The 22,855-nt window shown below is 48.9% G+C and overlaps 1 protein-coding gene across 5 annotated transcripts in view; it reads right to left on the bottom strand.

Annotated features, from left to right (window-relative positions):
• The window catches only part of PRRC2A (proline rich coiled-coil 2A), a 66,088-nt gene that overhangs the window by 17,428 nt on the left and 25,805 nt on the right, over positions 1 to 22,855 (bottom strand). For 4 of the 5 annotated variants that reach the window (XM_081934270.1, XM_081934266.1, XM_081934268.1 and 1 more), the window contains exons 2-17: positions 22,154 to 22,345; positions 21,714 to 21,891; positions 21,492 to 21,591; positions 16,717 to 16,789; positions 16,453 to 16,596; positions 16,223 to 16,359; positions 15,713 to 15,792; positions 14,148 to 14,287; positions 13,941 to 14,031; positions 12,161 to 12,389; positions 11,028 to 11,439; positions 9,304 to 9,530; positions 8,297 to 8,678; positions 7,689 to 7,899; positions 4,967 to 7,066; positions 2,973 to 3,223 (exon numbers count right to left, since the gene is read on the bottom strand). In XM_081934270.1, coding sequence (XP_081790396.1) covers positions 2,973 to 3,223; positions 4,967 to 7,066; positions 7,689 to 7,899; positions 8,297 to 8,678; positions 9,304 to 9,530; positions 11,028 to 11,439; positions 12,161 to 12,389; positions 13,941 to 14,031; positions 14,148 to 14,287; positions 15,713 to 15,792; positions 16,223 to 16,359; positions 16,453 to 16,596; positions 16,717 to 16,789; positions 21,492 to 21,591; positions 21,714 to 21,891; positions 22,154 to 22,265 — 4,867 coding nt within the window. In that variant the 5' untranslated portion in view covers positions 22,266 to 22,345. The remainder of the gene's footprint in view (positions 1 to 2,972; positions 3,224 to 4,966; positions 7,067 to 7,688; positions 7,900 to 8,296; positions 8,679 to 9,303; positions 9,531 to 11,027; positions 11,440 to 12,160; positions 12,390 to 13,940; positions 14,032 to 14,147; positions 14,288 to 15,712; positions 15,793 to 16,222; positions 16,360 to 16,452; positions 16,597 to 16,716; positions 16,790 to 21,491; positions 21,592 to 21,713; positions 21,892 to 22,153; positions 22,346 to 22,855) is intronic. The other variant, XM_081934267.1, reaches the window with a different exon arrangement.

Here is a 22,855-nt window from a genome sequence, read left to right as displayed (position 1 = left end):
CCTTGAAAAGGTTCGCGGGGCTGACGAAAGGGGGAGGCCTTCCGACAGTTTGGATGGTGCCAGGGCTGGGGAGGCCAAAGTGGCAATTGGGGGGAGGGGGTCTACAGTAGGGAACTGAAGAATTCCATCTACCTCCGAGGTTGAGCTACATAGCTTTCTGTCGCCATTGCTGGGAGGTGGGATCGCGGCAGGCTGCATCCACTGTCTCTGCACTACATCTAAAAATAGTTTAGGAAGGGGAATAACATCCTGCTCCTGAACCTGTTCAGCAAAGAACCGGTCCGTGGAATCCAGTCCCACCGCCGCACAGGCCTGAGTGGTGGGGGTGGTCTTGGCCATGTTTAACAATGATTTAAACAATGGGGGCTGAAATAACCCAGAGAAGGAAGGCTTGTCCTGCCCTGGGCCGTCATCATCAGAGAGTTCCTGCTCAGCCAGGTTCTCCTCATCACCCAGGATAGAACCTTCACGGTGAATTGAAGGGAGCGGGGAGGGAGGATCCTCCTGGTAAGTGGATGGATCCCTGCACAAGGCCGCCTGTCTGGACCGTTGTCCCCTTCGCTGGAGTTCAGCATCTACTCCCTGACTTCTGGCCACAGAGATCATATCTCTGAGCTCCGGAGGAATACTGAGGGGAGAAGTTTCCTCGGGCCTCAATCCTGCCGCGATGGGGGTAAATATGGCTGACGGTTCTGTGCGCCAAGGTGCGGGCGCCTCACCCTCCAACATGACTGAGAGATCAGATAAGGATTGGGTCCCCAATCCCACTTCTCCTAAAGAGAGGCGTTGTGTCATAGGAATATCAGGGGACCAACCTTGGACCCCTGACAGACTGGGTGGGGAAGCAGGTGGAGAACCCTGCAACGTAAGAGCTGGTGGGGACCTGCTGGAAGTGGAGGTGGCTGAGGCCTAGCCGCTTTCTTATTTTTCTCCTTGCGCCCGGCGGCCCTATCTGCAGCCTGCCCTGGTTCTGCAGGAGGCCCTGGTGACGGTCCTCCCAACCTTATCGCTGGTCCTGGACTGATTGGATGGCAATTGGGGGGGGGGGGGGTGTTCCTGCCCTATAGTTGTTCCCAGTCGCCAAGCGATATGCCATTATTACTGTTAGAAAGCTCACTCAGATAAACCAGCCGAATTGAGAAGCAAAGATTCGTTCTAGCTATCGGGCTTTCGCAATAGACTGCATCGTGTAAGGAGAGCATGAGCCGTTGCATCGGACGAATCCTCGTGTGCAATGGTGGCCGGCAATAAGAGGCAGTTAACTCTGCCCTTGTGTGATCTTGCCTCACACTACTTGGCGGGAAAAGTCCAACAGCCATTTGTTTGCTCTGAATGGCACGAAATTCAAAAGCTTCCAAAATGGCCACCGTTTCAAACTCCATCAGAGGCAATGGCAGCTCCGACGCTGCTTTCCCTCGCGGCGGTAGCGGTAGCGCTGGCGGCAGAATGCCGAACGCACCCTTTAAGCAGATCACGCCTAAACTAGCAAGCCGATTCTGCTTGAGCAGGCAAACCCAGCGGCAAACTATTTCAGCGAAGACGGGACTGATCGCACTTAGTAAGCGGATCGTGCCCACGGTAGCCGACACGAGAGTGGCACCCCAGCTATCAGCTGCGGCGATCGGTAGACGAGAGCAGTCAATCGCCACCAGTCCCGGCCGATTTAGGCATAAGAGGCGCCAATATTGCGCTGAGAAACGGCCAGACTGTCCTTTATAATCTGTAGTCACCTCGAGGAAAAAAAAGGAACATGCTACAAGAAAAAAATACTTACCGTTAATAAGAGTTAATTTTGTCTATTATCCTAGAGAAAATTATACGTCTCTTCAGGCTGGACTGAGTTAAAAAAACTGAACCCTTCCAGTCAGAGGAGATGTGGTCAACAATTTCATAACTCAGTTTCTAGGCTAATGGACAAAGTTAACCCATGCTTGGATTCTCCAAGCAGCGCACCAACTGGTGATCCGTGAGAAAAGTTTGGTGATCCACAACAAAATGATTTGAATTTTTTATATTGCACTAAATCAGGAGTCCTCAAAGTACGCCCCCTGGGCTTGATACGTGCAATGAATGCTTGTGTTGCTGCAGAGTCTCCCCTTTCGGGGTCTTTTTGTGTGGGTCGGAAGGGGGCAGAAATTCCGACTTGGGGTCTGCCTTGGCCTCCTGGTGTGGAGCTTTGGGCAAAGGCTGGAGGGAAGTGCCGCTGGTGGCAAAGAGCTGGAGGGCCTTGTTCCAGTGGGACTGCCTCATGGCCTGGAACTTGCTTTACCATCTCAGCCCACTGAGCCTCCAGGTGCCGGTACCTGGCCTTGCACTCCCGCAGGTCTTCCCTCTGCTTGGAGAGCCTATGTTCGTAGTTCTCAGGGAGGTGCTTCTACTGAGCCTCTTTCTCTGTCAGAACCAATTTGAACTGGGCTGTTTTGCCAATTTTTTCTCATGGTGGCCGTTTAGCTCCAACAATTGCTTCCTGTTGGGGCCCTAAGGAGTCTGGGTGGGGAAGCAAGGAATGGCTGGGAGTGGAGGGGCAGGTAGAGGCGCCCCTCGATGTGAGTGATGAATTGGCCACGCCCACCGGTCACATGATCACCTAGCCATGCCCACCCATCCGGTCATTAGGCAGATCCGCGGGATTTAAAATTATGAATTTAATGGTCCCGGAGGTCCGAAAGGTTGTTGACCCCTGAACTAGCAAATTAAAGTCCCAACGGTGCTTTTCAAAAGGCAACTGGACTTTCTTGGTTGTTTTTTTCTTCTCATCCAAGAAATTTCTTCCCTTCACTGAAGAAGCCTTTTGGATGAGAAGCGAAATGTCTTCAAAGGATAAAACAACAACAACCCGAGTTGCCTCTTGGAAAAAAAGCACCTCTGGGACAACCATGACCTGGATGAGTCTGATAATCTCCGTAGACATTTAGGAAATTATAGAACCAATTTTTTTTTCGAGCTTTGGGTCTAAAAGAGCTCACCGTTACCTGTATTGCTGCCACTCCTATTCTCAAAGCACCCCAACGGGAGGCCCGAAGCATTTCCACTTCCAGATCCGAGGAAAGGTGACTGAGCCGGGCCAGGGGAGGCGGGCTTTGTGTGGCGGCTGCCCAGTTCAGCTAGAGCCTGCTGGATGCCAGCTGGGTCACTGTGAATGACACGATCCAAACGATACACTGTACTGGTAGTAGGAGCAGGAGGGAGGCTCAGGCCAGGAGAGTGATCATCTGTGTTACGGCTGGAGGGGAGCAAATGGGAAATATTACAAGACTGAAGGCAGAAAGGAAGGAGCGGGTGACGAGTTCTCCTCCTCCTGTGCATAGGAGGCCACCCTCAAATACCCTTCCTTCCATTTGGGGGTCAAAGGCTTTTTTTTTCTATGCCTGTGATGGACGAGTTTGACTCTTGTGGGTCTTGACTCAAAAAAGGGAGAGGGCTTGCTCTTGATCCAGCTTGTCAGCCAAAGGATATTATTAACACCCAAAAAATAGGGTGACAAACTGGCAAATAGCTAAGGATTTTTATGATAAAGTAGCCGATAACCCGGCTTGCCTGGGTATTTATGCATAGGGAGAAAATGTCCAGAGCAAACGTAATTTCTAATGTTGGATTTTCTCCTGTACCAGAGGGAGCCCCCTTGTGTACTGTGAAGCTGTTACCGTGGTAACTCCACTGGCTAAACAGTAGAAATCATTTTAAGGCACAACAGGCTGTATCTTAACAGAACACCCCCCCAAGGGATGTTAGGGGTGTCTTACCCCCACAATATTTGTTTCCAGAGAGTAAGTCATCTGTGTTATCAAGTTTGGTTGAAATTGCTCGAGGCGTTCAAGAATTATGCTGGAACATACACACACAGAATAGAATAGAATAGAAAGAAGATAGATTTCTTAAAAGAAAAGTGGGGAGTAGCCTCAGAAGGGCTTATTCTTTTTTTTGGGGGGGGGGTGACATTCAAGTAGAATTGTGGTGCTTGTGTTGAAGGCACTGATGAGGACTACCTGGTTACATAAGCTTTCATCCAGAAGATTATACTGGAATTTAACCAAGATGGAAAGGAATTGAGGAACATGCTTCGTAAAAGCATTCCTGAACCGAGCCGAGGCTTTCCAATGTGGCTACTTGAACTGGTCATGAATTAATGTGTGTTATTTCAGCCACCAGGAATAAAGCTGTCCACAGAAGGTAAGGCTGTGGACACTTATGTTTACTGTAGGAAATCTGAACCAGGAGAGACAGGTGGAATATCAAGAGAGGGTGTTGCTCCTAACAAAAAAAGGTGCTTTTCCCACATGATTTGAGGCTTGGCAATCTTGTTGCCTTTTAAATTTCTTTGCTGGGACATTTGTTACATGTTAAAATATTTTACCCTTCTATATGATGTAACATTTTAAAGATCAAACACTAGTAGAGAAAGTACAAACAAAATTGCAACTGCAACTGAGTGAGGCACACTACTGGATAACCCTTTTCTGCTAACCAGCCAGGTAAGGTTGGACTGCAACTCCCATCATTCCCCGCCAGGACAACCAGGCTGCCTGGAAACCCGGTGATATCTTGGTACTAAACTGCTTTGAAACTCATCGAAATTGATACGCAAGGCATTGTGACCCAAACGTTTCCCCCCTCGATACTCACTTATTTGTTTGCTACTCAATGCGAAAGCTAAAAATTTGTCGGTGTGGACTGCCTTGTGACTCGCTACATTATTCCTTATGGGAAAAAATCTGTTGGGTACTCAATGCGCCACCCGGAACCAATTAACGATGAATACGGGGGTACCACTGTAAGGGGAAACGTAGTCCAACAAAACTTAGGAAAGCACCTTAGTTGGAAACAATGGTGGAGGCTATGCTAGTTTAAGTCACACTTCAAATCACAAAGTCATGCCACTTGCCTTGAGTTCTCTGCTTTGGCTGTCCTCTCTCTCCCCTGCTTCACCTCCCACTCACCCTCCACAAAGTTTACCCCCGGGACTTGCCTGCGATTCTTGGGAGAGGGCCAGTTTCTTTTATCCCCTCCGCTGCGACCGCTGTTGCTCCCTCCACGGCCAGCTTTGCCTCCTCCCCCCGAGCCAGGGTTGGAGCGCCGGTTCTGTCGGTCCATGCCAGGCCGTTGGCTGGAGAAGCTGCGTTTGGACATTTCTTTCTTCTGGGCTAAACTGAGCTCGTTGGTAGAGGGACGCCCCCCGACGGAAGGCATGCCGGAGCAACCCCCCTTCAGGAAGGCAGTGGGGGGAGGTCCGCCAGGCGCCGGCTCTTTCTCCCCACCACCGCGGCGCTCTGTGAAGTCACTGCTCTCTGAAGCCGTCTCCCACTCCTCATTTGCCTGGTCAGAGTTCTGGTTGGACAAATCCGGAGACTTTGTGCCAGCCGCTCTACGGGCAGTCGATTCCTCTGGGACGGGAACAGAAGGTGCCGGAGAGAAAGGCTGACCCACCACCCTCTGTTCACCGTTGAGTCGGGCAGCGTTCTCCCGCTCCTGTTTCAGTCTCCGGAATCGAGGTGGCTTGTCCTGTTGCTGAGAACGGCCATGGCGCCGTCGCCGAGGTGGTCGGTCAAAGCCACGATCGGAGTTGGGGCCAAGGGGAGGTTGTTTAGGGGGGGCTTGAAAGCCACCGGTATCCTCTGGGGCCATTGGGGGATGTCCTGGTGGCGCCTTTTCCTTTACTAAAGATTCCAGAACCACTTCTTGTTGCTTTTCGGGTTTCTTGTTAGGTTGGGGCTTAGATGGAGGGCTCCACCCACCAGGGGGAGCACGGCCACCTCCTCGGCCACGACGGGAAGGTACACCCCGGGGAGTGAAGACACGCCCGCTACGGGCTCCTGGATCCGAGAGGCGTGGGGGCATCTTGTCAGCAAATCGAGGCAAGCCAGGGTGCTGGGAATGGGGTGGTGCTGTATGAGTCATTGGTGGGCCTCGATTGCGCTGGCTAGGGGCCGGCTCTTTGGTCATCTCCTTGTCTGAATGCGCCACGTCGCTGGCACTCTCATGGGTCTCACTCCCTGTCTCAGAACCCCGCTGACGTCGCCGTTTCGGGATCTCTTCGTACTCGGAGCCTTCACTTCGCGTCTCGCTGGTGTTGCGAGGACGGAAATTGGAACCAGGCCCCGTAGATTTACCAGGCCCATCATCAAGCCGATAGAAAGGCTCACGGTAGCTACGGAATTCTCGGCTTCTTCCCCGGCCGCCTCGGCCACGGCCACTGTAAGCACCTCGGAAGCCCCGTCCTCGGGCAAAATACTCTCCTCGCCCCCTCGCCCGACCACGGCCAGCATAGCCACCACGCTCGTAAGGACCTTCTCGCCGCCGGCGGCTTGGCGACAGGTTGCCCTGTTGATGATGTTGTTGCTGCTGCTGCTGCTGCTGTTCTTTGGGTGGCATCACAGTTCCACCATTGACCACTGGCTTGGCTTTGTTCTCCTTGCCTGGTTTTGGAGGCTCTTTGGATAGTTCTGGCTTACTGCTCACTGCTTCTCCACTCTCCTTGGCCTTTCCTCCAGTACGCACATCATCAGCTTCATCTTTTACCTCCTTAGGAGGGGGCGGTTTCTTAATGGGTCCAGCTCGGCGTGGAGTCTTGTCTCCGGAAAGGTCTTCAATTTTCCGGCTGCTGCCAGGACGAGGACCCCAACGTGTCTCCGTTTTGGACTCACGCCGTGGCTGCTTATGGAATTCATGCTGCTGCCGCGGTGGCTTTTCCACCCGCCGTATTATCTCCTCTTTGACCGGGGTCTCCTCTTTGGGCTGTTCAGAGGGAGGCTTTTTAGCTACTACTGGACGAATGACCAGAGGCTCCACTGATTTGACCTCTTCTGGGAGATCACGATGGAGCAACTGTGGTTCCTCTTCACTTTTGCGTGAAGTTTGGATTTGGGGCTCTGGTCGCCCATTTCTGTTCACTTCCGCCGGTGCTGCCAGAGGCATGCTAGCTTGCCAGGGCCCTCCTGGCCGTGGGGGTTCGTCCATTGGGAAGCGATGCAATGGTGCAGGGTTACCATTTTCTGAGAAACCCTGGTAGTTCCCCATGTATGGCTGAGGGGTGACAGCATCACGGAGGCGAACAGGTGGTGTCTCGCTCCTGAAAAAAGACATCAAGTATATATTTTATTACGGAAGTCAGTAAGTGGTTGTTTTCTGTAATAAAAGTAGTATTTAGTAGTACACGATAAGCTGTTCTAAACTCAATTCAATTTCTGTAACATAATTGCCAAAATCTGGAATGTCTTGCCTGAATCAGTTGTCCCAGCCATTAACTTTCAGAATTTCAATTCTAGCTTAACGTCTATAGACCTCAATCTATATTTAGGAGGTCCCTAAGGGGGCTTGCGTAAGTACACTGGCGTGCCTATCATCTGTCAATGTTTGATTTTCTAATTTTGTTTGTTCAAATTTGTAATTTTCATTTGACGAATTAAAAAAAACAAAAACTGGCAGCCCCAAGCTCGGCCATCTTCCTTCCTGTCTTCTCACCAACTCTCCAGTTTCATGCATGAGGCGTAAGGAACTGCGATTGCGAAAACGATGTCTTTGAGGATGAGGCATACAAGCGTGCATTTCCTTCATCATTCAAAATGACCACGTTTCCTGATGTGGTTCCAATAACAAAAACATCAAATTACTGTACAAGACAGGATTGTTCACTTATCTGTCCCCTCATTCCCGCATCCAAGCAATCAAAAAACCTCCTAAAGGTTCCTCACCGTAAGCCTTTCTCCTCTTCATCTTGCTGCCGAAGAGATGCTGTCGGAGGCCGTGAATCAACACCAGAGGGGGCATTGGTGAAGACATCTCCAGCCCAGGCTAGCTTGGGATCAACAGGTGGGGTGCCACGCTCTCGAAGGATGGGAGGATGGCGTTCAAACTGCTCCGAGTTGGAGCCCCCGCTGTCTGATCGCTCACGGGGTAGAAGACCTTAGGGGAGAGAAAGGGCAGCACATGTACAGAAATCAGATCTCATTCCCCTTTGAGTCTTCCAAATCAGCTGTCTCCAATCTTTCCGACTTTGCCGATGGGTGGCGGGGGTGGGTGGGATGGCTTTGTGTTAGTGGTGGGTTAGCGTGCACAGCTCCATTTGCACAAGTGGCGGACAGATGCAGCTCACACAAATGGAGCTGCGTGCACAATCTCACCTGCTGCATGTGCAAGTGGAGCTGCGCTCGCGCCCCCCTGCTGCTTCCGTGGCCTGGTTCTTTACGGGCCAAGGCCCGATAGTGGGCTATGGCCCAGGGGTTGGGGACCCCTGTTCTAAATCCATCTTCCATCGGATTCAGCTTACCCACAAATCGACACTGGTTTCAACGATACGTACCAGAGGGGTGTACACCAGGAGGATAAAAATCCATAGGGGGCCGGCCCTGCATCATGCGTGGGTCCATGTAAGGTGGGATCATCATCCAGCGAGGGTCAAAGTTTATCTGGGGCATTGGTGGAGGCCGCCCAATAGAGCCCGGGTAGATGCCTTTGGGTGGAGCCTGCTGTGCCTGAGGGGGTGCCGAGGGCTGCTGCTGTCCAGGTGGCCCCGCCTGAGGATGAATGTTGCCCGAGGGGCCCAGAGGGGCCAGAGGAACACCTGAAGCCTGCTGCTGAGTAGAGGAAGACAATGGAGGCTGGACCTGGCTTTGCTGTTGTTGCTGCTGCTGCTGCTGCTGTTGCTGCTGCTGCCACTGCTGCTGCTGTTTCAGCAATTGCTCCTGGGAGGGTAATGAGAGCATCTTTTATGACACAGTAAATTCAACAACTGCTCCTAACCAGAGCCTGTCAGATCTGCCAACAAACCACTTCAGCCCAGCTTCGCTTTGATGGCAGCCTGCCATAAACTGTGGGGAGGGAGGAATGGGAGGATATAGCGAGGGGGGAACGATAGGAACCAGAGGTGCAAACCAGAGACAACGGTTGAGAGATCCAAGGACACCAGTCTGGGAAAGAAACGTGAATGCCCACCAAAGAAGAATGCCAAAATGTGGAAAACACCTAGTTTGAACCTTACTGGATACCACCAAGAAGACCAAGGGGAGGCGGACCTGGGAGAAGGGAAAATTACTGGGTTTGTGCGGGAATCCCTCAGATCTGGCTTTGCTACGTTGCAATCACTTAGCTTTGGTAAAAATGATAGCTTTCACTACAAATGGAGTCGTGGGTCTTTCTTTCTTAAATGCCTAAGCTGGGACAGGTCTGACACAGCTCCCACTTGCACAATCAACTGCAAGATATGTTGTTTCAGCAGCTGCGGGGACATCAGCAGGTACCAAATCCTCAATCAGACCTCGACTTAACAAGTTATACTGGCTGTTTCTTCTCAGACATCTCATACTCTACCTGTTGTTGCCGCTGGAATCGAGGCGGTAAGGACTTCTGATATTTTGAGTAGCCAAGGGTCTGAGCCGGAATTGGCTGGCGAGCTGGGAGAACCGTCTCTCCCTTGGGCTCCACCTTGACAGAGATGGGCACTGCGGGAAGGACGGGTGCTGGTAAGGCTGGTTGCTCTTCCCTCACTTCTGGAACTTCCTTGGGAGGAGGGGGAGGAGGCAGAGGGGGTTCAGCTACTGTGGAACAAGATAGAACAGGAAATTTCCTGAGTGGCAGTCCCACGCATTGACCTATAACCGGTGATGGTGAACCTATGGCACACAGCATAGGTGACACAACCTAACACACCAAGCCTCTTGGCCCTCTGGAAGTCATGCAGAGTCACGACTGTGGATGGTCTCTGGAGCCTCCAAAAAGTACTAGTGAATGGAGTATGCTTTCCTGCTCCTTTTGGAGTTACAAGGTCACTCAAGAGCATTCTCCAGTTTCCAGGCCTCCTGATGCCTTTGAGAGGTATTTTGAAAAAATATTTATAATTGGGTAAGAATTTATTTATGAATTAAAATAATTTAATTCTAGTTTGGTTTGGTTTTATTGGACTTATATGCCGCCCTTCTCCCAAAGGACTCAGGGCGGCGTACAACATAAAAACACATATAACAAAAGTTAAAAAAAGATTACATAGGCAATCCAATAACCTTCCATTGACAATTTAAATCAAATTTAGGATTAAATTAAAATTAACAATTTAAAATTAACTTATTCTATTAAGGCCAGGCCGGCTTGCTGAAAAAGCCAACTTTTTAGGGGGCGCCATAAGGAATGGAGGTCGGGGATTATGCAAAGCTCCGGGGGCAGCTCATTCCAAAGGGAAGGTGCTCCCACAGAGAAGGGGGTCGCCAGCCGATACTGCCTGGCTGACGGGACCCTGAGGAGGCCAACTCTGTGAGATCGTACTGGACGGTGGGAGGCCACCGGTGGCAGTAGGCAGTCTCGCAAGTACCCTGGGCCTAAGCCATGGAGCGCTTTAAAGATTGCTGTTCTGTTATGAATTGTTTCTCTTTTATTGGGGGTATTGATGTGACATACTGGCAGAGGCAAGCATTTTCTGAATTTTTGGCCGCTGAGCTCAAAAGGTTCATCACTGATGCATCATCTTCTTAGCCATTGTCTATCTATTACAGAATGAAGGCCTCTTCCGCACGTTTCCAACCAATGCCACAGATCTACTGTCTTTCCCCGAAAATAAGACATGGTCTTATTTTTTTCTGACCCCTGAAATAAGCGCTTGGTCTTATTTTCAGGGAAGTCTTATTATTTTTGAGGTGCGGGAGGCAGCAAGTGTAGTCACCTCATTGTTGTTGCTGTGTTGCAATATTTTTGGGGAGGGCTTATTTTAGCGCATGCGCTCAAAAGCCTGATTGGGCTTATTATCTTATTTTCGGGGGAAACTATATTAATAACAAAGTGGTTAACAGAAAAAAAGAACGATAATAATGAACTTATTATATAAACATATAAAAGTAATACAAATTATGAATGCAAAAATTGTGAATGAGAGAGAGACAGGCTTAAAATTCCCAAATTCCAAAGAGGAGGTTAAAATTCCCTGTGCTATCCCCCCTCCCCCCCCCATTTTGCACACACTGTATATAACGTGGCTGTGGTTTCACTGGCTCTTTGGCTAGCCTCCCAGATATGCTTTTCTAACGCTAATATAAAGAAAAATTTACCAAGAACCGTTGAGTCCAAGTTGCTCCCATTGCTGCTGACACTGACACTGCCGACACTGGCAGTTGTGTTGTGAGGTTTGTTAGCCAAAACCAGCTCCTCTTTTTTCTCTTCTGGGGAGCCTGGGGCAGCCAATGGATTGGGGGGCACTGGGGTGGGAGGGGGAGGAGGAGCAGGGGGCTCTTTGGGAGGTTCCGGCTTCAGACGCTTGTCGGGGGCGCCAAATTTCTCGTCCAGTCGCTTGAGCTTTTCGGCGCAGGCGGCTCGCCGTTCCTCTTGCATGCGCCGTTCCTCCTCCTCCCTCCGACGTCGGGCCCGCTCCACCGCAGCAGAAATCTCCGAGGAGGACTGCTTTCGGCGTTGGCGCCAAGCTTCATCCTCATCCTCAGGAGGTGGTGGCCGCAGTGAGCGGTCCTGGAGGGAAGAAACAGGCTTGGCTCAAAAGATGCTCCCTCAATGGAATTGTATTTGGAGGGAGAAGAAGGGATCATCCTGATTTGAGCACCGCAGGGGGAGTTCAAAGGTTGGATTGTTTTCACATGCAAGTCACTTAAGCCCCTCATCATTCTGTTTATGGGAAAGCAGCCCTTGCTTTGTTGCACAATGAAGTAGCAACAAACTACAAGTGCTCCTCAACATGCGACTGGCTGCTTAGTGACTGAAGTTACTGTACATCCCCCAAAACCTGGATTCGAATTTCTGATGGATCCTCCTCCTCTGGTCACATGATTACATTTTGGGCGCTCAGGAATCGGTCCACAGGTATTGCCCTTTGTAGCTTCCTGTGATCATCAGACTGCATTTTTTTTTTTTTGCTGGAAACTGTTTACTTCCAGGTTTCAGCAAAAAAAAAGTTCCATTGTAATCAATAGGTTCATTTTACAATTGTGGCCTTCACTTAACGACCAAGAAGTCCTAAAATTGGGTGTGGTCATGTGACAACCCATTTAATAAGGGCATGACTTACAACCACAATTCTAGGCTCAGTTACAGTTGTAAGTCAAGGATTAGGGATAGCTTGCTTTCCTTAGTCATCTTCTCATACTTTACACCCTTTGGTTTAAGGAAGAACCATAAACCGCTCTATGTCCTTAAATCCCTAGAGTGGCAATGGCCAAACCCTCCACCGACTCACCGGGAAATCGTTGGGCTGCCCCCAGTTGCCCCTGTTTGGAGGTGGAGGTGGTGGAGGCGGTGGTGGACGGACGGCAGGGGAAGGTGGTGGCACGTCTTTGGCGCCCTCTGGGGGACGCGTGTTTTCAGTCCAGGCTGTTTTCACAAGAGATTGTTCCTCTTTGGGAGTCCCAGCCTTCTTTGTCTCAGTGCCCGAGGACTGGCTTTCAGGACCAGACGTTTCATCATTACTACAAAGAGATGAGAGGGAAGAGTAAAAACAAGAGCTTTGCAGATTATGTGCACACCGGGTATGTCTACTTTAATGAAAAGAAGGACTTAGGGGTGACATGACAGCAGTCTTCCAATATCTCAGGGGCTGCCACAAAAAAGAGGGACTCAATCTATTCTCCAAAGCACCTGAGGGTAGGACAAGAAGCAATGGGTGGAAACTAATCAAGGAGAGAAGCAACCTAGATACAGATGGTCCTCACTTAGTGAACGGTTCGAAGTCACAACCGCACTGAAAAAAGTGACCTCTGATGATTTTTTACCCTGGTAACCTTTGCAGCATCCCCACGATCACGTGATTTGATATTCAGATCTTGACAACTGACTCATATTCATGACAGTTGCAGTGTCCTGGGGTCATGTGATCACTTTTTTGTGACCTTCTGACAACAAAATCAACGGGGAAGCCAGATTTAATTAACAACCGTGCTACTAATTTAACAACTGCAGTGATTCACTTGACAAATGGGGCAAGAAAAATGGTAAATTGGGGCAAAACTCTCAGCTTAACAAATGTCTCACATAGTAACATAGATTTGGGGCTCAATTGTGGTCATACGTTGAGGACTATCTGTATGGGGATAAATTTTCAGACAGCGAGGACACTTAATCAGTGGAACAGCTTTCCTTTGGAAGATGTGAGTGCTCCTTCCCTGGAGGTTTTTTTAAGAAGAGATTGGACAGCCATTTGTCTGACATTGTATAGGGCCGTGATGGCGAACCTATGGCATGCGTGCCACAAGTGGCACGCGGAGCCATTTGTCAGGGCACGCAAGGCGCAGCCCTGTCAGCTGGCCAGCGCGCAGGCGTGCGCTGGCCAGCTGAGTTCACCTTTTTAAAAGCTATTTTTCACCTTCCCCAGGCTCCAGAGGCTTTATAGGAGCCTGGGGAGGGCGAAAAGAGCCTCCCCGCCCCCCCCAGGAGGCTTCAGGGACGGTCCCTGAAGCCTCCAGAGGGCCTCCGGGGGGTCGGGGGAGGCTCTTTTCGCCCTCCCCAGGCTCCTATAAAGCCCCTGGAGCCTGGGGAGGGCAAAAAAAATGTAAAAATGGGGGGGGGGGGGTCGCGCATTGTGCGTGCATGCGCACTGGGGGGTCGCGCGTTGCATTGTGGGTGCGGCACACCTGCACTCGACCCCCCTGCGTTCCCCCCACTTGTGGCACGCGAGCCGAAAAAGGTTCGCCATCACTGGTATAGGGTCTCCTGCTTGATCAGGGGGTTGGACTAGAAGACCTCCAAGGTCCCTGTCCGTCTCTTGTTATTCTGCTATTCTGTTTGCAGTTGGGATCACCAGCAATAAGAAGAGTTTTGACTCAAGTATTCTTGAAATGCAGCCACCTGGGAATGATTTTCCTTGGATCTCACACGGCTGAGGGCTGCATCCCCAGAGTATCACATATGAACAGATGTTCTTTAAGAAACAACAACGCCTTATTTCCTATAGAACTGATAGCCCAGGAGCTGAGTTCATGGGAAAACCCATACAATAAGTTACCGCACTGCCCAATTCTTACCGGCTTTCGGTAATATCTTCATCAGACTCTTTCCCGTCTTCTTCATCACTGAATTTTAGCTTTTCAGTGTAGTCCACTTCTTCGTGGGCTCCTGGGGAAGAGAGGAAGGGAGAGATAAGGAGACCGAAATGTCAGCACCCCTGGAGGGCTGGAAAGAAATGGTTGCATAATCCAGCCACCATCAGGTGATCCTTCCCACCAGTTTACCTGCCCAGCCCTCATCATTTTCCTGGTCCAACTCATCAAATTCTTTTAGGTCGTCCTGCTTGAGGACGGGAGGACGGCTTACAGGTTCCGAGGCGCGCAACTGAGGTTGTGCGGGGCGAGGCCCAGGGAGCCGCTGGAACCTGAGGCGGAAAGAAACAGCAAGAGAGTTTAAACATCACTTCCTACTTTCTCCTCCCGGCTAACCAAGAGACATCTTAAACCCAGGAGAAAGATTAAGGAGTCCATGGGTATCCAAAAATATCTTGAGTTCAGATGTTCTCCAGCCCATGTAGTGGAGAGGCAACCTATATTCATTTCTAGTGCATGAGCCCCCAGACCATTTGCAGCCAGACTGTGAATAAAACTGTGAATCCTGTTGGTTAATCAGCCGTGTAATGCTTTTATCTGAATACTGGGAGCAAACTAAGAAATGAGAGAAGTGTGTTTCCTTAACTCAATCCTGTATTTTCCTAGGACTATGTGGCTGCCACATGAGCCCACAAAAGTGGAAACTCATTTAACGAAGCACCCACAGATTGAACGGGGGCGGGGGGACTGGGCCCCCTCTTAAACGCCCCTTTTCATTGTGGATCTCAAGACCTGCGCATCCTTTTCACTTCTCTACTGGCAACCATATCTAGCTTTCTTCTGTGTAAAAGGTACAAACTCTATCAAATATAATAATATTTCATCTGCCTTAACTATTCTGGAAAGTTAACATAAGCACTTCAATCAAATTGTCTAAACCAGGGGTGTCAAACTCAAGGCTGGTCGACGGGGTGCTTAATTCTCGCCCATGGGGCAGCTGTGAAAACAGCGAAGGGCCAGCCTGCAGTGCCTCTGCCAGTGAAAATGGAGCTTGGGAGGGCCACGTGTGGCCCTTCTAGGTCCAGTTTTCAGCCTGGATGGCCTCCTGCAATGCCTGTGAAAATGAAGCCTGGGCGTGTGTGTGTGTGTGTGTGTGTGCTTCATGTGGCCCCCTCCGGGCTCCGTTTCGCTGGCAGAGGGCTAGCAAAACAAACTAAAAGCAAAACAAAACAAAAGGATAAATGTTTCCCCTATCGCATTTGAGAAGGGACAGGAAAGGAGAAAGGGAAAGAAGGAAGAATGGGAAGACAGCAAGGAAGGAAAAAGAAGGAAAGAGGGGAAGGAAGAAGAAAGGAGAAGGAAGAGGGAAGGAAAAAAAAAGAGAAGGAAGGAAAGTCCTGCCTTAGCACTCGGCCACCAGCAGGCGGCAAGGCTCATTTGGAGGACAAGGGTTTGGCGCTCTCCCTGGTCTTAGCTAACTCTACTGGAGACAATAGATGAGTGATGTCGAGCTGGCCACGCCTCTCACCCTCCCCCGCAGTCAGACACAAGCCTGATGTGGTCGTCAATGAAATTGAGTTTGACACACCTAGTCTAAACAGTTTCAGAGTTCCTTTATTAGACCATAATATTAAACCACAAAAATATTCAAGCATTTAACTTCTGCTTCTGCTGGAGAGATGTCCTCCTCAGGCCACATTCGTTGACCCCTAATTCAATTCCCTTCGCATACAACCCTCCCAAAATCTCTGATTTACCTCTGTGCCTCTGCTGTGGGGTAGCGGTAAGGTCCCTGTGGCCCATACGGAGGTGGGAACGGGAGATATGGGGGATACATCTGCAATTGAGAAGGAATTGATTCAGGGGCGGGCTGTTACGGGTTCGCCTGGGTGCTCCCTCCCAGGAGTCTCCACGCAGCCTGTTTTAAATGCGAGGTGAGTGCAGCGCCCGTGTGGAGGCGGAAAAATGGGCCTCCCGAAAGTTCTGGAAATGGGCCTGGAGGGCCTCTGGAGCTGGGGGAGGCAGTTTTTGTCCTCCCAGAAGCTCAAGTAAAGTCTCTGGAGCCTGGAGAAGGCAAAAACGCTCCCCCCACTGGCCGCTGTGGTGCAGGAGGCCAACTAGGCTAGACCCACCCAGCAACCGGGGAGAGAACCCGTTGCTGAAATTTCTGAAGCCCACCCCTGAATTCATTACTGGGAAAATCCCCTCTCCCCCCCAAGCTTTCTCATGAAGCAAAAAAGACTCATCTTCTTCCACAATATACTTACAAATGGCGGCATCATCCCCCGATAGGGAGGGAATTGAGGCGGGATGGTGGGCTGCATGCTGACACCAGCCCGTCCATCCTCAGGCACCAGCTCCCCGTCGGTGCCCCGCCCACCTCCATCCCGCCAGCTGGTGGCGTCTGCAAGAGATTTATCAGAGGAAGCAAATAAGTGTGGGAGAATGGGGAAAAGAGCCCCTTGAATGGTTTGCCAAGAGGTAGGATATCACTTACTCTGGGGGCGGAGGTTTGGTCCGGGCCCATACGACGCATCGGTAGTGTCCTTTTCTTTGCCAGCTTTGTCCTGGTCGCCAGCCGCCTGCAGGGTCGGAAATTCCTCGCGAGAGAATCGCGACAGTAGGCTTGATCCCTTTCCACCTTGACATCAAGAGAAAGATGGTGGAGAGTCTCTTGGCAAGATTGCTCCATCTTGCAGAAAAAATGGAAGTGCTTTAACTTGCATGAGTTGAGGGGGAGGGGGGGGAGAGAAAAACTTACCATCTCCTTGTGCTCCATGGGTAACGCTGGCCTGTGCCCAGGACTTTACCCCGCTTGCTACCGTAGGGGGATTCTGAAATAAGGGAACAGGATGAGAAATACTAACTAAAAACAAAATCTTATGGTCTTCCAATAATCCAGGGGTCAACAGTGTAGGTAAACAGAAATCCCAGTATCTAGATCAGAGTTCCCCGACTGTTTGCAGACCGGTAGAGTCGGGAGAGAGGGGATGGTTCCGAACGAGGGGGTTGGCAAGTACGTGTACATGCACAGCATTATTTGCACTAGCGGTGCACCCGCGCCCCCGCTGTTCTCGCAAATGGAGCGCACATGCTTGCCTGGTTGGGTTGGGGACCCTTGATCTAGATCAGTGGTTCTCAACCTTCCCAATGCCGTGACCCTTTAATACAGTTCCTCATATTGTGGTGACCCCCCAACCATAAAATTGGTGTCTCGGTTCCTAAGATCATCGAAAATATGTGTTTTCCGATGGTCTTAGGCGACCCCTGTGAAAGGATCGTTCGACCCCCAAAGGGGTCCCGAACCATAGGTTGAGAACCACTGATGTAGATCATCTTTCCTTAAAATGTGAGCTTAATGACGGACATCAATTGCCACACACCAGCTAGCATGGGATTTTGAGCGTTTAGGATTTATTAGTTGGGAAAAGCCAATCGAGAAGATCAGATTAGCTCCTTCAAGACAATACATTTTCTAAGATCATGGCTAAATGTAAAATTTACGTGCTTCAAAATAGTTTTGAAAAAGCAGAAAGGCGAAAGTTAGAAGTGAGTTATTATTACTCAAGCATTCTTGCGTCTTCCAATTGTTACTGAGAAACTCATCGGCATGAAAGTTGTTTAGACACAACATTAAAACTATGTTCCCCTTAATAAAAGATTCAGCCTCATGAGCAGCTCTTCATTCTTTGGAGCCCACACAGATCAAAAGCTTTTGTCTGGCAAATCCACCGGCAAGCATTTACATATCACTAGGTGCTAAAATGTTTTTGACGGCATGAGGGCGCAAAATAGGAGCATTACTGCTCAATGCTACACCTGAATCAGGGGGCTATGATTTATCCACCTCCAGTATAAATTAACTGCAACGTGTTCTACTGGGGCTGCCTCTGAAGCATATTCAGCAGGGACTAAATGGAGGAGCTCATCTTTTGGCAGGTAACGCTTGCGACATGCACACTGAATGCAGCTGAAGTTCTCCGCACTGATTGCCAACAGGCTTCCAGGTCCAATACAAAGTATTGATTTGGAGTATATGTCTATATGAGGCTCATGCACATGCCCTGTGGGTTATTCGGGAATCAGAGGGAGTGAGGGGCTATGGAAAATAGCTTCTCTCAGGTGGGGGCCTTTGCTTCTGATCTTTTGGGTAGCTGCTATAACGCAGCTTGTTTGGATGGCTTTGAGGGGCTAACTTTTGTTTATTGTGTGCATAGCCAGAACAAGAATGTTGTTTGGGTTATGAATTTAACGCTAATCCATGAACTGATGAGCTCCACAACAGAAAACAGTATGGGCTCTTTTTTGCTGCGTGTGTTATCTTTGCAAATTTGAAATGTGCGCTCCCGTTTCAAAGCAAAACGTTGTTTTTAAACTTTTCTCGTCATAGAAAAGTTCATCTTCACAAAAAAGCCTCCTGGGAATTAGTGTTAATTACTTTTTGTATTACAGGTAGTCCTCGATTTACGACAATGGAGTCCAAAGTTTCTGTTGCTAAGTGAGACACTTGTTAAGTGAATTTTCCCATTGTACAGCCTTTCTTGCCTCGGTTAAATGAATCACCGCAGTCGGTAAATTAGTATAACCTGGTTGTTAAGTGAATCTGGCTTCCCCATTGAATTTGCTTCTCAGAAGGTCGCAAAAGGGAATCACATGACATCCCCTCCCCCCGGACACAACAACCGTCATAAATATGAACCAGCTGCCAATAATCTGAATTTTGGTCAGATGACCACGTGGACACTGGAAAGGTTTTCGTTGTGAAAAATGGTCATGTCACTTATTTTCAGCGCTACTGTAAATTTGAACAGTCACTACTGTAAGTCAAGGACTACTTGTAACTGCCAAGCAATTACATGGACTTGTTCATATAGTCACTGGAAACCAAGGTTACTTGAAAGAGTCTACCTTTACCTTGAAAAAAAATCTTGAGATTCTTTTTCGCACATAGAACTACCCCTTACCATAGTTTTGGATTGATTAAAATCCACTTTTCTGAAATTCAGTATGCAGCTTGGAATACTGAAGTTTTAGTTTCCAGTTAAAATCAAAAGCATCAGCACTTCCCTCACTATCCCTACTATTGTATTTTTCGGAGTATAAGATGCACTTTTCCCCTCCTAAAAGAGGGTGAAAAATTGGGTGAGTCTTAGACAGCTAATGTAGTCCCACCCACTCCCATCCTTTGGCCTCTGCCTCCCAGCAATTTGCCTCCTTGCAACAAACAGCCTGTTTCAGTTTCAGCACAGCTTGATTAGCACAAGCAGCTGATTGTCAGGTTGGATCGTCCTCCTGATGATCAGCTGTTTAAGGCTGCAGGGATTGCCATTGCCTATTGCCGCCTCTGCGTGCCCTGTTTTTGGCCTCCACGTCCCCATTTTCCGCACATTCTGATATGCCATGCCACCCAGAATGGACAAAAAACGGGGCACGTGGAGACCGAAAACGGGGCATGCAGAGGCTGAAAACGGGATGTGGAGGCCAAATGGGGCGGGCGGAGGTGGCAATAGGCTATGGCAATCCTTACAGCCTGAAACACCTGATCATCAGGAGGACGATACAACCGGCAATCAGCTGCTTGTGCTAATCAGGCTGTGCTGAAATTGAAACTGAAACAGGCTGTTTGCTGCAAGGAGGCAAATTTCTGGGAGGCAGATTTTTCTTCTTTGTGATAATCAGGCTAAACTGAAACAGGCTGTTTCTGTTTGCTGCAAGGAGGCAAATTTCTGGGAGGCAGATTTTTTTCTTGTATCCCTCCCCAAAAGCTAGGTGTGTTCTTATACTTCGGAGGGTCTTATACTCCGAAAAATATACTTGCTCTTTCCATGACTGTCTTTTTGAAACAGAGCTAAAACATTATTTATTTCCGAAATACTTAACAGAAGTTGATGTAGTAGTGATTCATGAACTAAGCCATCAGACATATATTGCAATTCACAATGTGTTGGTAAACGTGCTATGCTATACTATGCCATGTCAAGCGATACTTAATGTTATCCGCATTGGGATTCATATGGTTCGAAAATAAGCTAGTTTAAACTGGTAGAATCAGCTTTCATCAGCCTGTCATTCAGTTGGATCAACATTTGCTTCCACTTTACACAATTTACTTCCAGAAACTGCCCCACCTCAGCAATGAGAATAGCATAATGTGGAGCTGATCACATGAGCCATAGAGGGAAAACAAATATTGGAGAAATCTTGTTTGCCAGGTTAGCTTCCTCAACCGGTCACTTTGGTACATTCCTTGCATTGCATTACCTTTCCATACAGTTATAGCAGAGCTAGCTTTCTTATACAAAAAAGACCTGTCCCCTATATAAATCTACTATAGGCCCCGAGGGTTGGATAAGAGTTGAAGCCCAAGAAAGAACTGGTGTAAAATTATCACCTAAGGTAGAACGCGGATGTGCACGGCTGCCAAAACTTATATTCAGTCTTTAGGGAGGCTAGTGCTATGTGCTTAGAGCTCAAAGCATTGTTAGAGACCCCACATATCCAATTTATAGCCTGTTTCTGTTGCTCCCCTCTGGAAAGAAGTTTCGAAGTATTTCTAGCAGGACTACCAGATTCTGTAACAGCTGTCAGGCTTGGAAGCCATCTTTTACATTGGGCCTTCCGGCCTGCCACACTTAATGCTGTGGGAAAAAGGGAGGGGGGGATTATATGGCGTATGGGAGATATATAGTCATAACAACATTCTTTTCTTAGAGAGTCAAGGACATCTTGCTTTTCTTAGAGAGTCAAGGACATCTTGCTCTGCACCTGGAAGGGTATGACTGGGAGGCAGTGAGACAGTGCCTGATCAGTTGAGACAGTGCCTGATTGGGCCATGTGATGGACATGTGGGTGCTGGGCAGGAACTTTCACTTGGGTGGGGAAAACCTGGAAGCTTTCAGATTTGGGTTTTCCCAGATGTGCCAATATGACATCTCTAATAAAATGAAATTTTTGAGGAATCTCAAGCCTTTGAGTCCTCTTTCGTTGGGGGTGTTACTTGGAACCCTGACAACAACTTTGTTCCCTATGACATCCGTCTGGCAAACTCACAAGATTCATTTTTCTCACCATGGTACATGTATACATCCGAACTAGATTATGTTCTCTGTGTCATATGTATGTGGGTTTATGCATAATTTATTTACTTATTTATTTTGTCAGGGTTATGTAGTGGTGCATATTGGAGGTGGTGACCCTTTGAGATCTGTCTGCAACAAAATTTCATTTTTAATGCATGCTGATGAGTGTACATTTAAAGTGACAATAAAGTTATTCTAAGTCTTCGCAGGGAAGGAAGGGAAGAGGAGTTGCACTGTGGACCAGTGAGTGATAAAAAGAGGGGCAGCTGATACGTCAAAGATGGACAGAGTGAAGAATAATTAGTAAGAAAGAACAGGCTAGAGCTAGAAATCCCAGCTATATATACTTTTTGGGCCAGATGTAGGTTACAACTAGATAAACACAATTGTCCAGAAAAAAAAGAGAGAGATAGTTTGGCTGAGTGCTTCCAGCCTCCCATTCTTGCCTCAAATTTACCTCGGGGGCTGTTGGGGGTCGTTTCGGTTGGTTTGAGGCAGACGTCTGTGTAGCCGGCGGTGACTGCGATTCCGGCGGCTGAGCTGTCGAGGCATCGGTACTAGAGGCAATAATAAATAAAAAAAGGCCCAGGAATAATAATAATAAAAAAAAGTTAAAACAGTGTAAGCTTGCAAATGCGCACAGGAGCCCCAACGGTTTCACATGTCTTGCCCTACCTACCTCTTTGGGTCTGGCTGTTCCTGCTTGCTTGCCCATCCTGTCCCGTCTTTCGGCACTAGTGAGACGTTGGGGTCATTGCCTTTGTTCTCTGCTTTTAAGCTTGGCAGATTTGCAGGGGGTGGCATGCGTCGGGCAATGGCAACCTTACCGAGACTCTGCAAGCCATGGCGGGGGGTTACTGTGCAGGAAAGAGGATTTCAAAGGTTAAATGCCGCCCAGAGACATCTTTTGAGCAAACCGACTGTCTGATTCACACCAATTGTCAACCGGACTTTTTTGTCAAATCCCCGGTTAACCGGTTACGATGAGGGACAGCTGCTCAGGGCGCTGCGAGTACCATCAGAGCATCAGAGATAGAGCATTTTCATCATGACAGCTGCCTCCTCCTTTAAGAATGGGGCTGGGAAGAACCAAGCCTGAGACACCCTGGCCGTTTTTACCTGTGGGTTTCTGGATCTCTAAGGACTTGCCCTTGTACGTATCAAACAGGTTGAGCGACGAATACTTTTTTCCATCCTTCCCCTTTGCTGTTTGCCCCAAACGATCTGACATTGCGCTGTAAGGTCATTGAGTACGATGGTTCCTCCTGGCTCCCCGCGAAACGTGCCTATGTTGGACCAGGAAGGAGGAGACTAAGAGGAAGAAAACGCAGCTGTGTTGGTTTTACCTTTCCCCCTTCAATCAGCAGCTATTAAATTTAGCAGCCAGTTGACATAAGCCAGGGGGTGTCCAAACTTGGGAACTTTAAGACTTGTGGACTTCAACTCCCAGAATTCCCCAGCCAGCCATGCTGGCTGGGGAATTCTGGGAGTTGAAGTCCACAAGTCTTAAAGTTCCCAAGTTTGGACACCCCTGACATAAGCAAAGCCAGCTTTAGACTAAGGCCAAATTAACGCTGGCTTAGGACACTCAAAGCTTAAAAAGAGCACCAATGTTGCCCTTTCTTCTGAAATCATTCTAAAATGTAGATCTTCACATCGGTGGGAAATGGTGCCATCAATCAATGTGGCTTAGGGGTACCATATTCCTTTGAACTGGCACTGGATAAAAGGTTTTTCCTTATACAACACTGAAGCTAGTTATGACGATGTCCCATTTTTCATATCCATTTGAGGGAAATATAATGAAACACCTTTTTAGGA

This window comes from Natrix helvetica (assembly GCF_964273705.1).
Source record: "Natrix helvetica genome assembly, chromosome: 1".
NCBI lineage: Eukaryota > Metazoa > Chordata > Lepidosauria > Squamata > Natricidae > Natrix > Natrix helvetica.
This window is presented reverse-complemented; position numbering and strand designations above follow the sequence as displayed.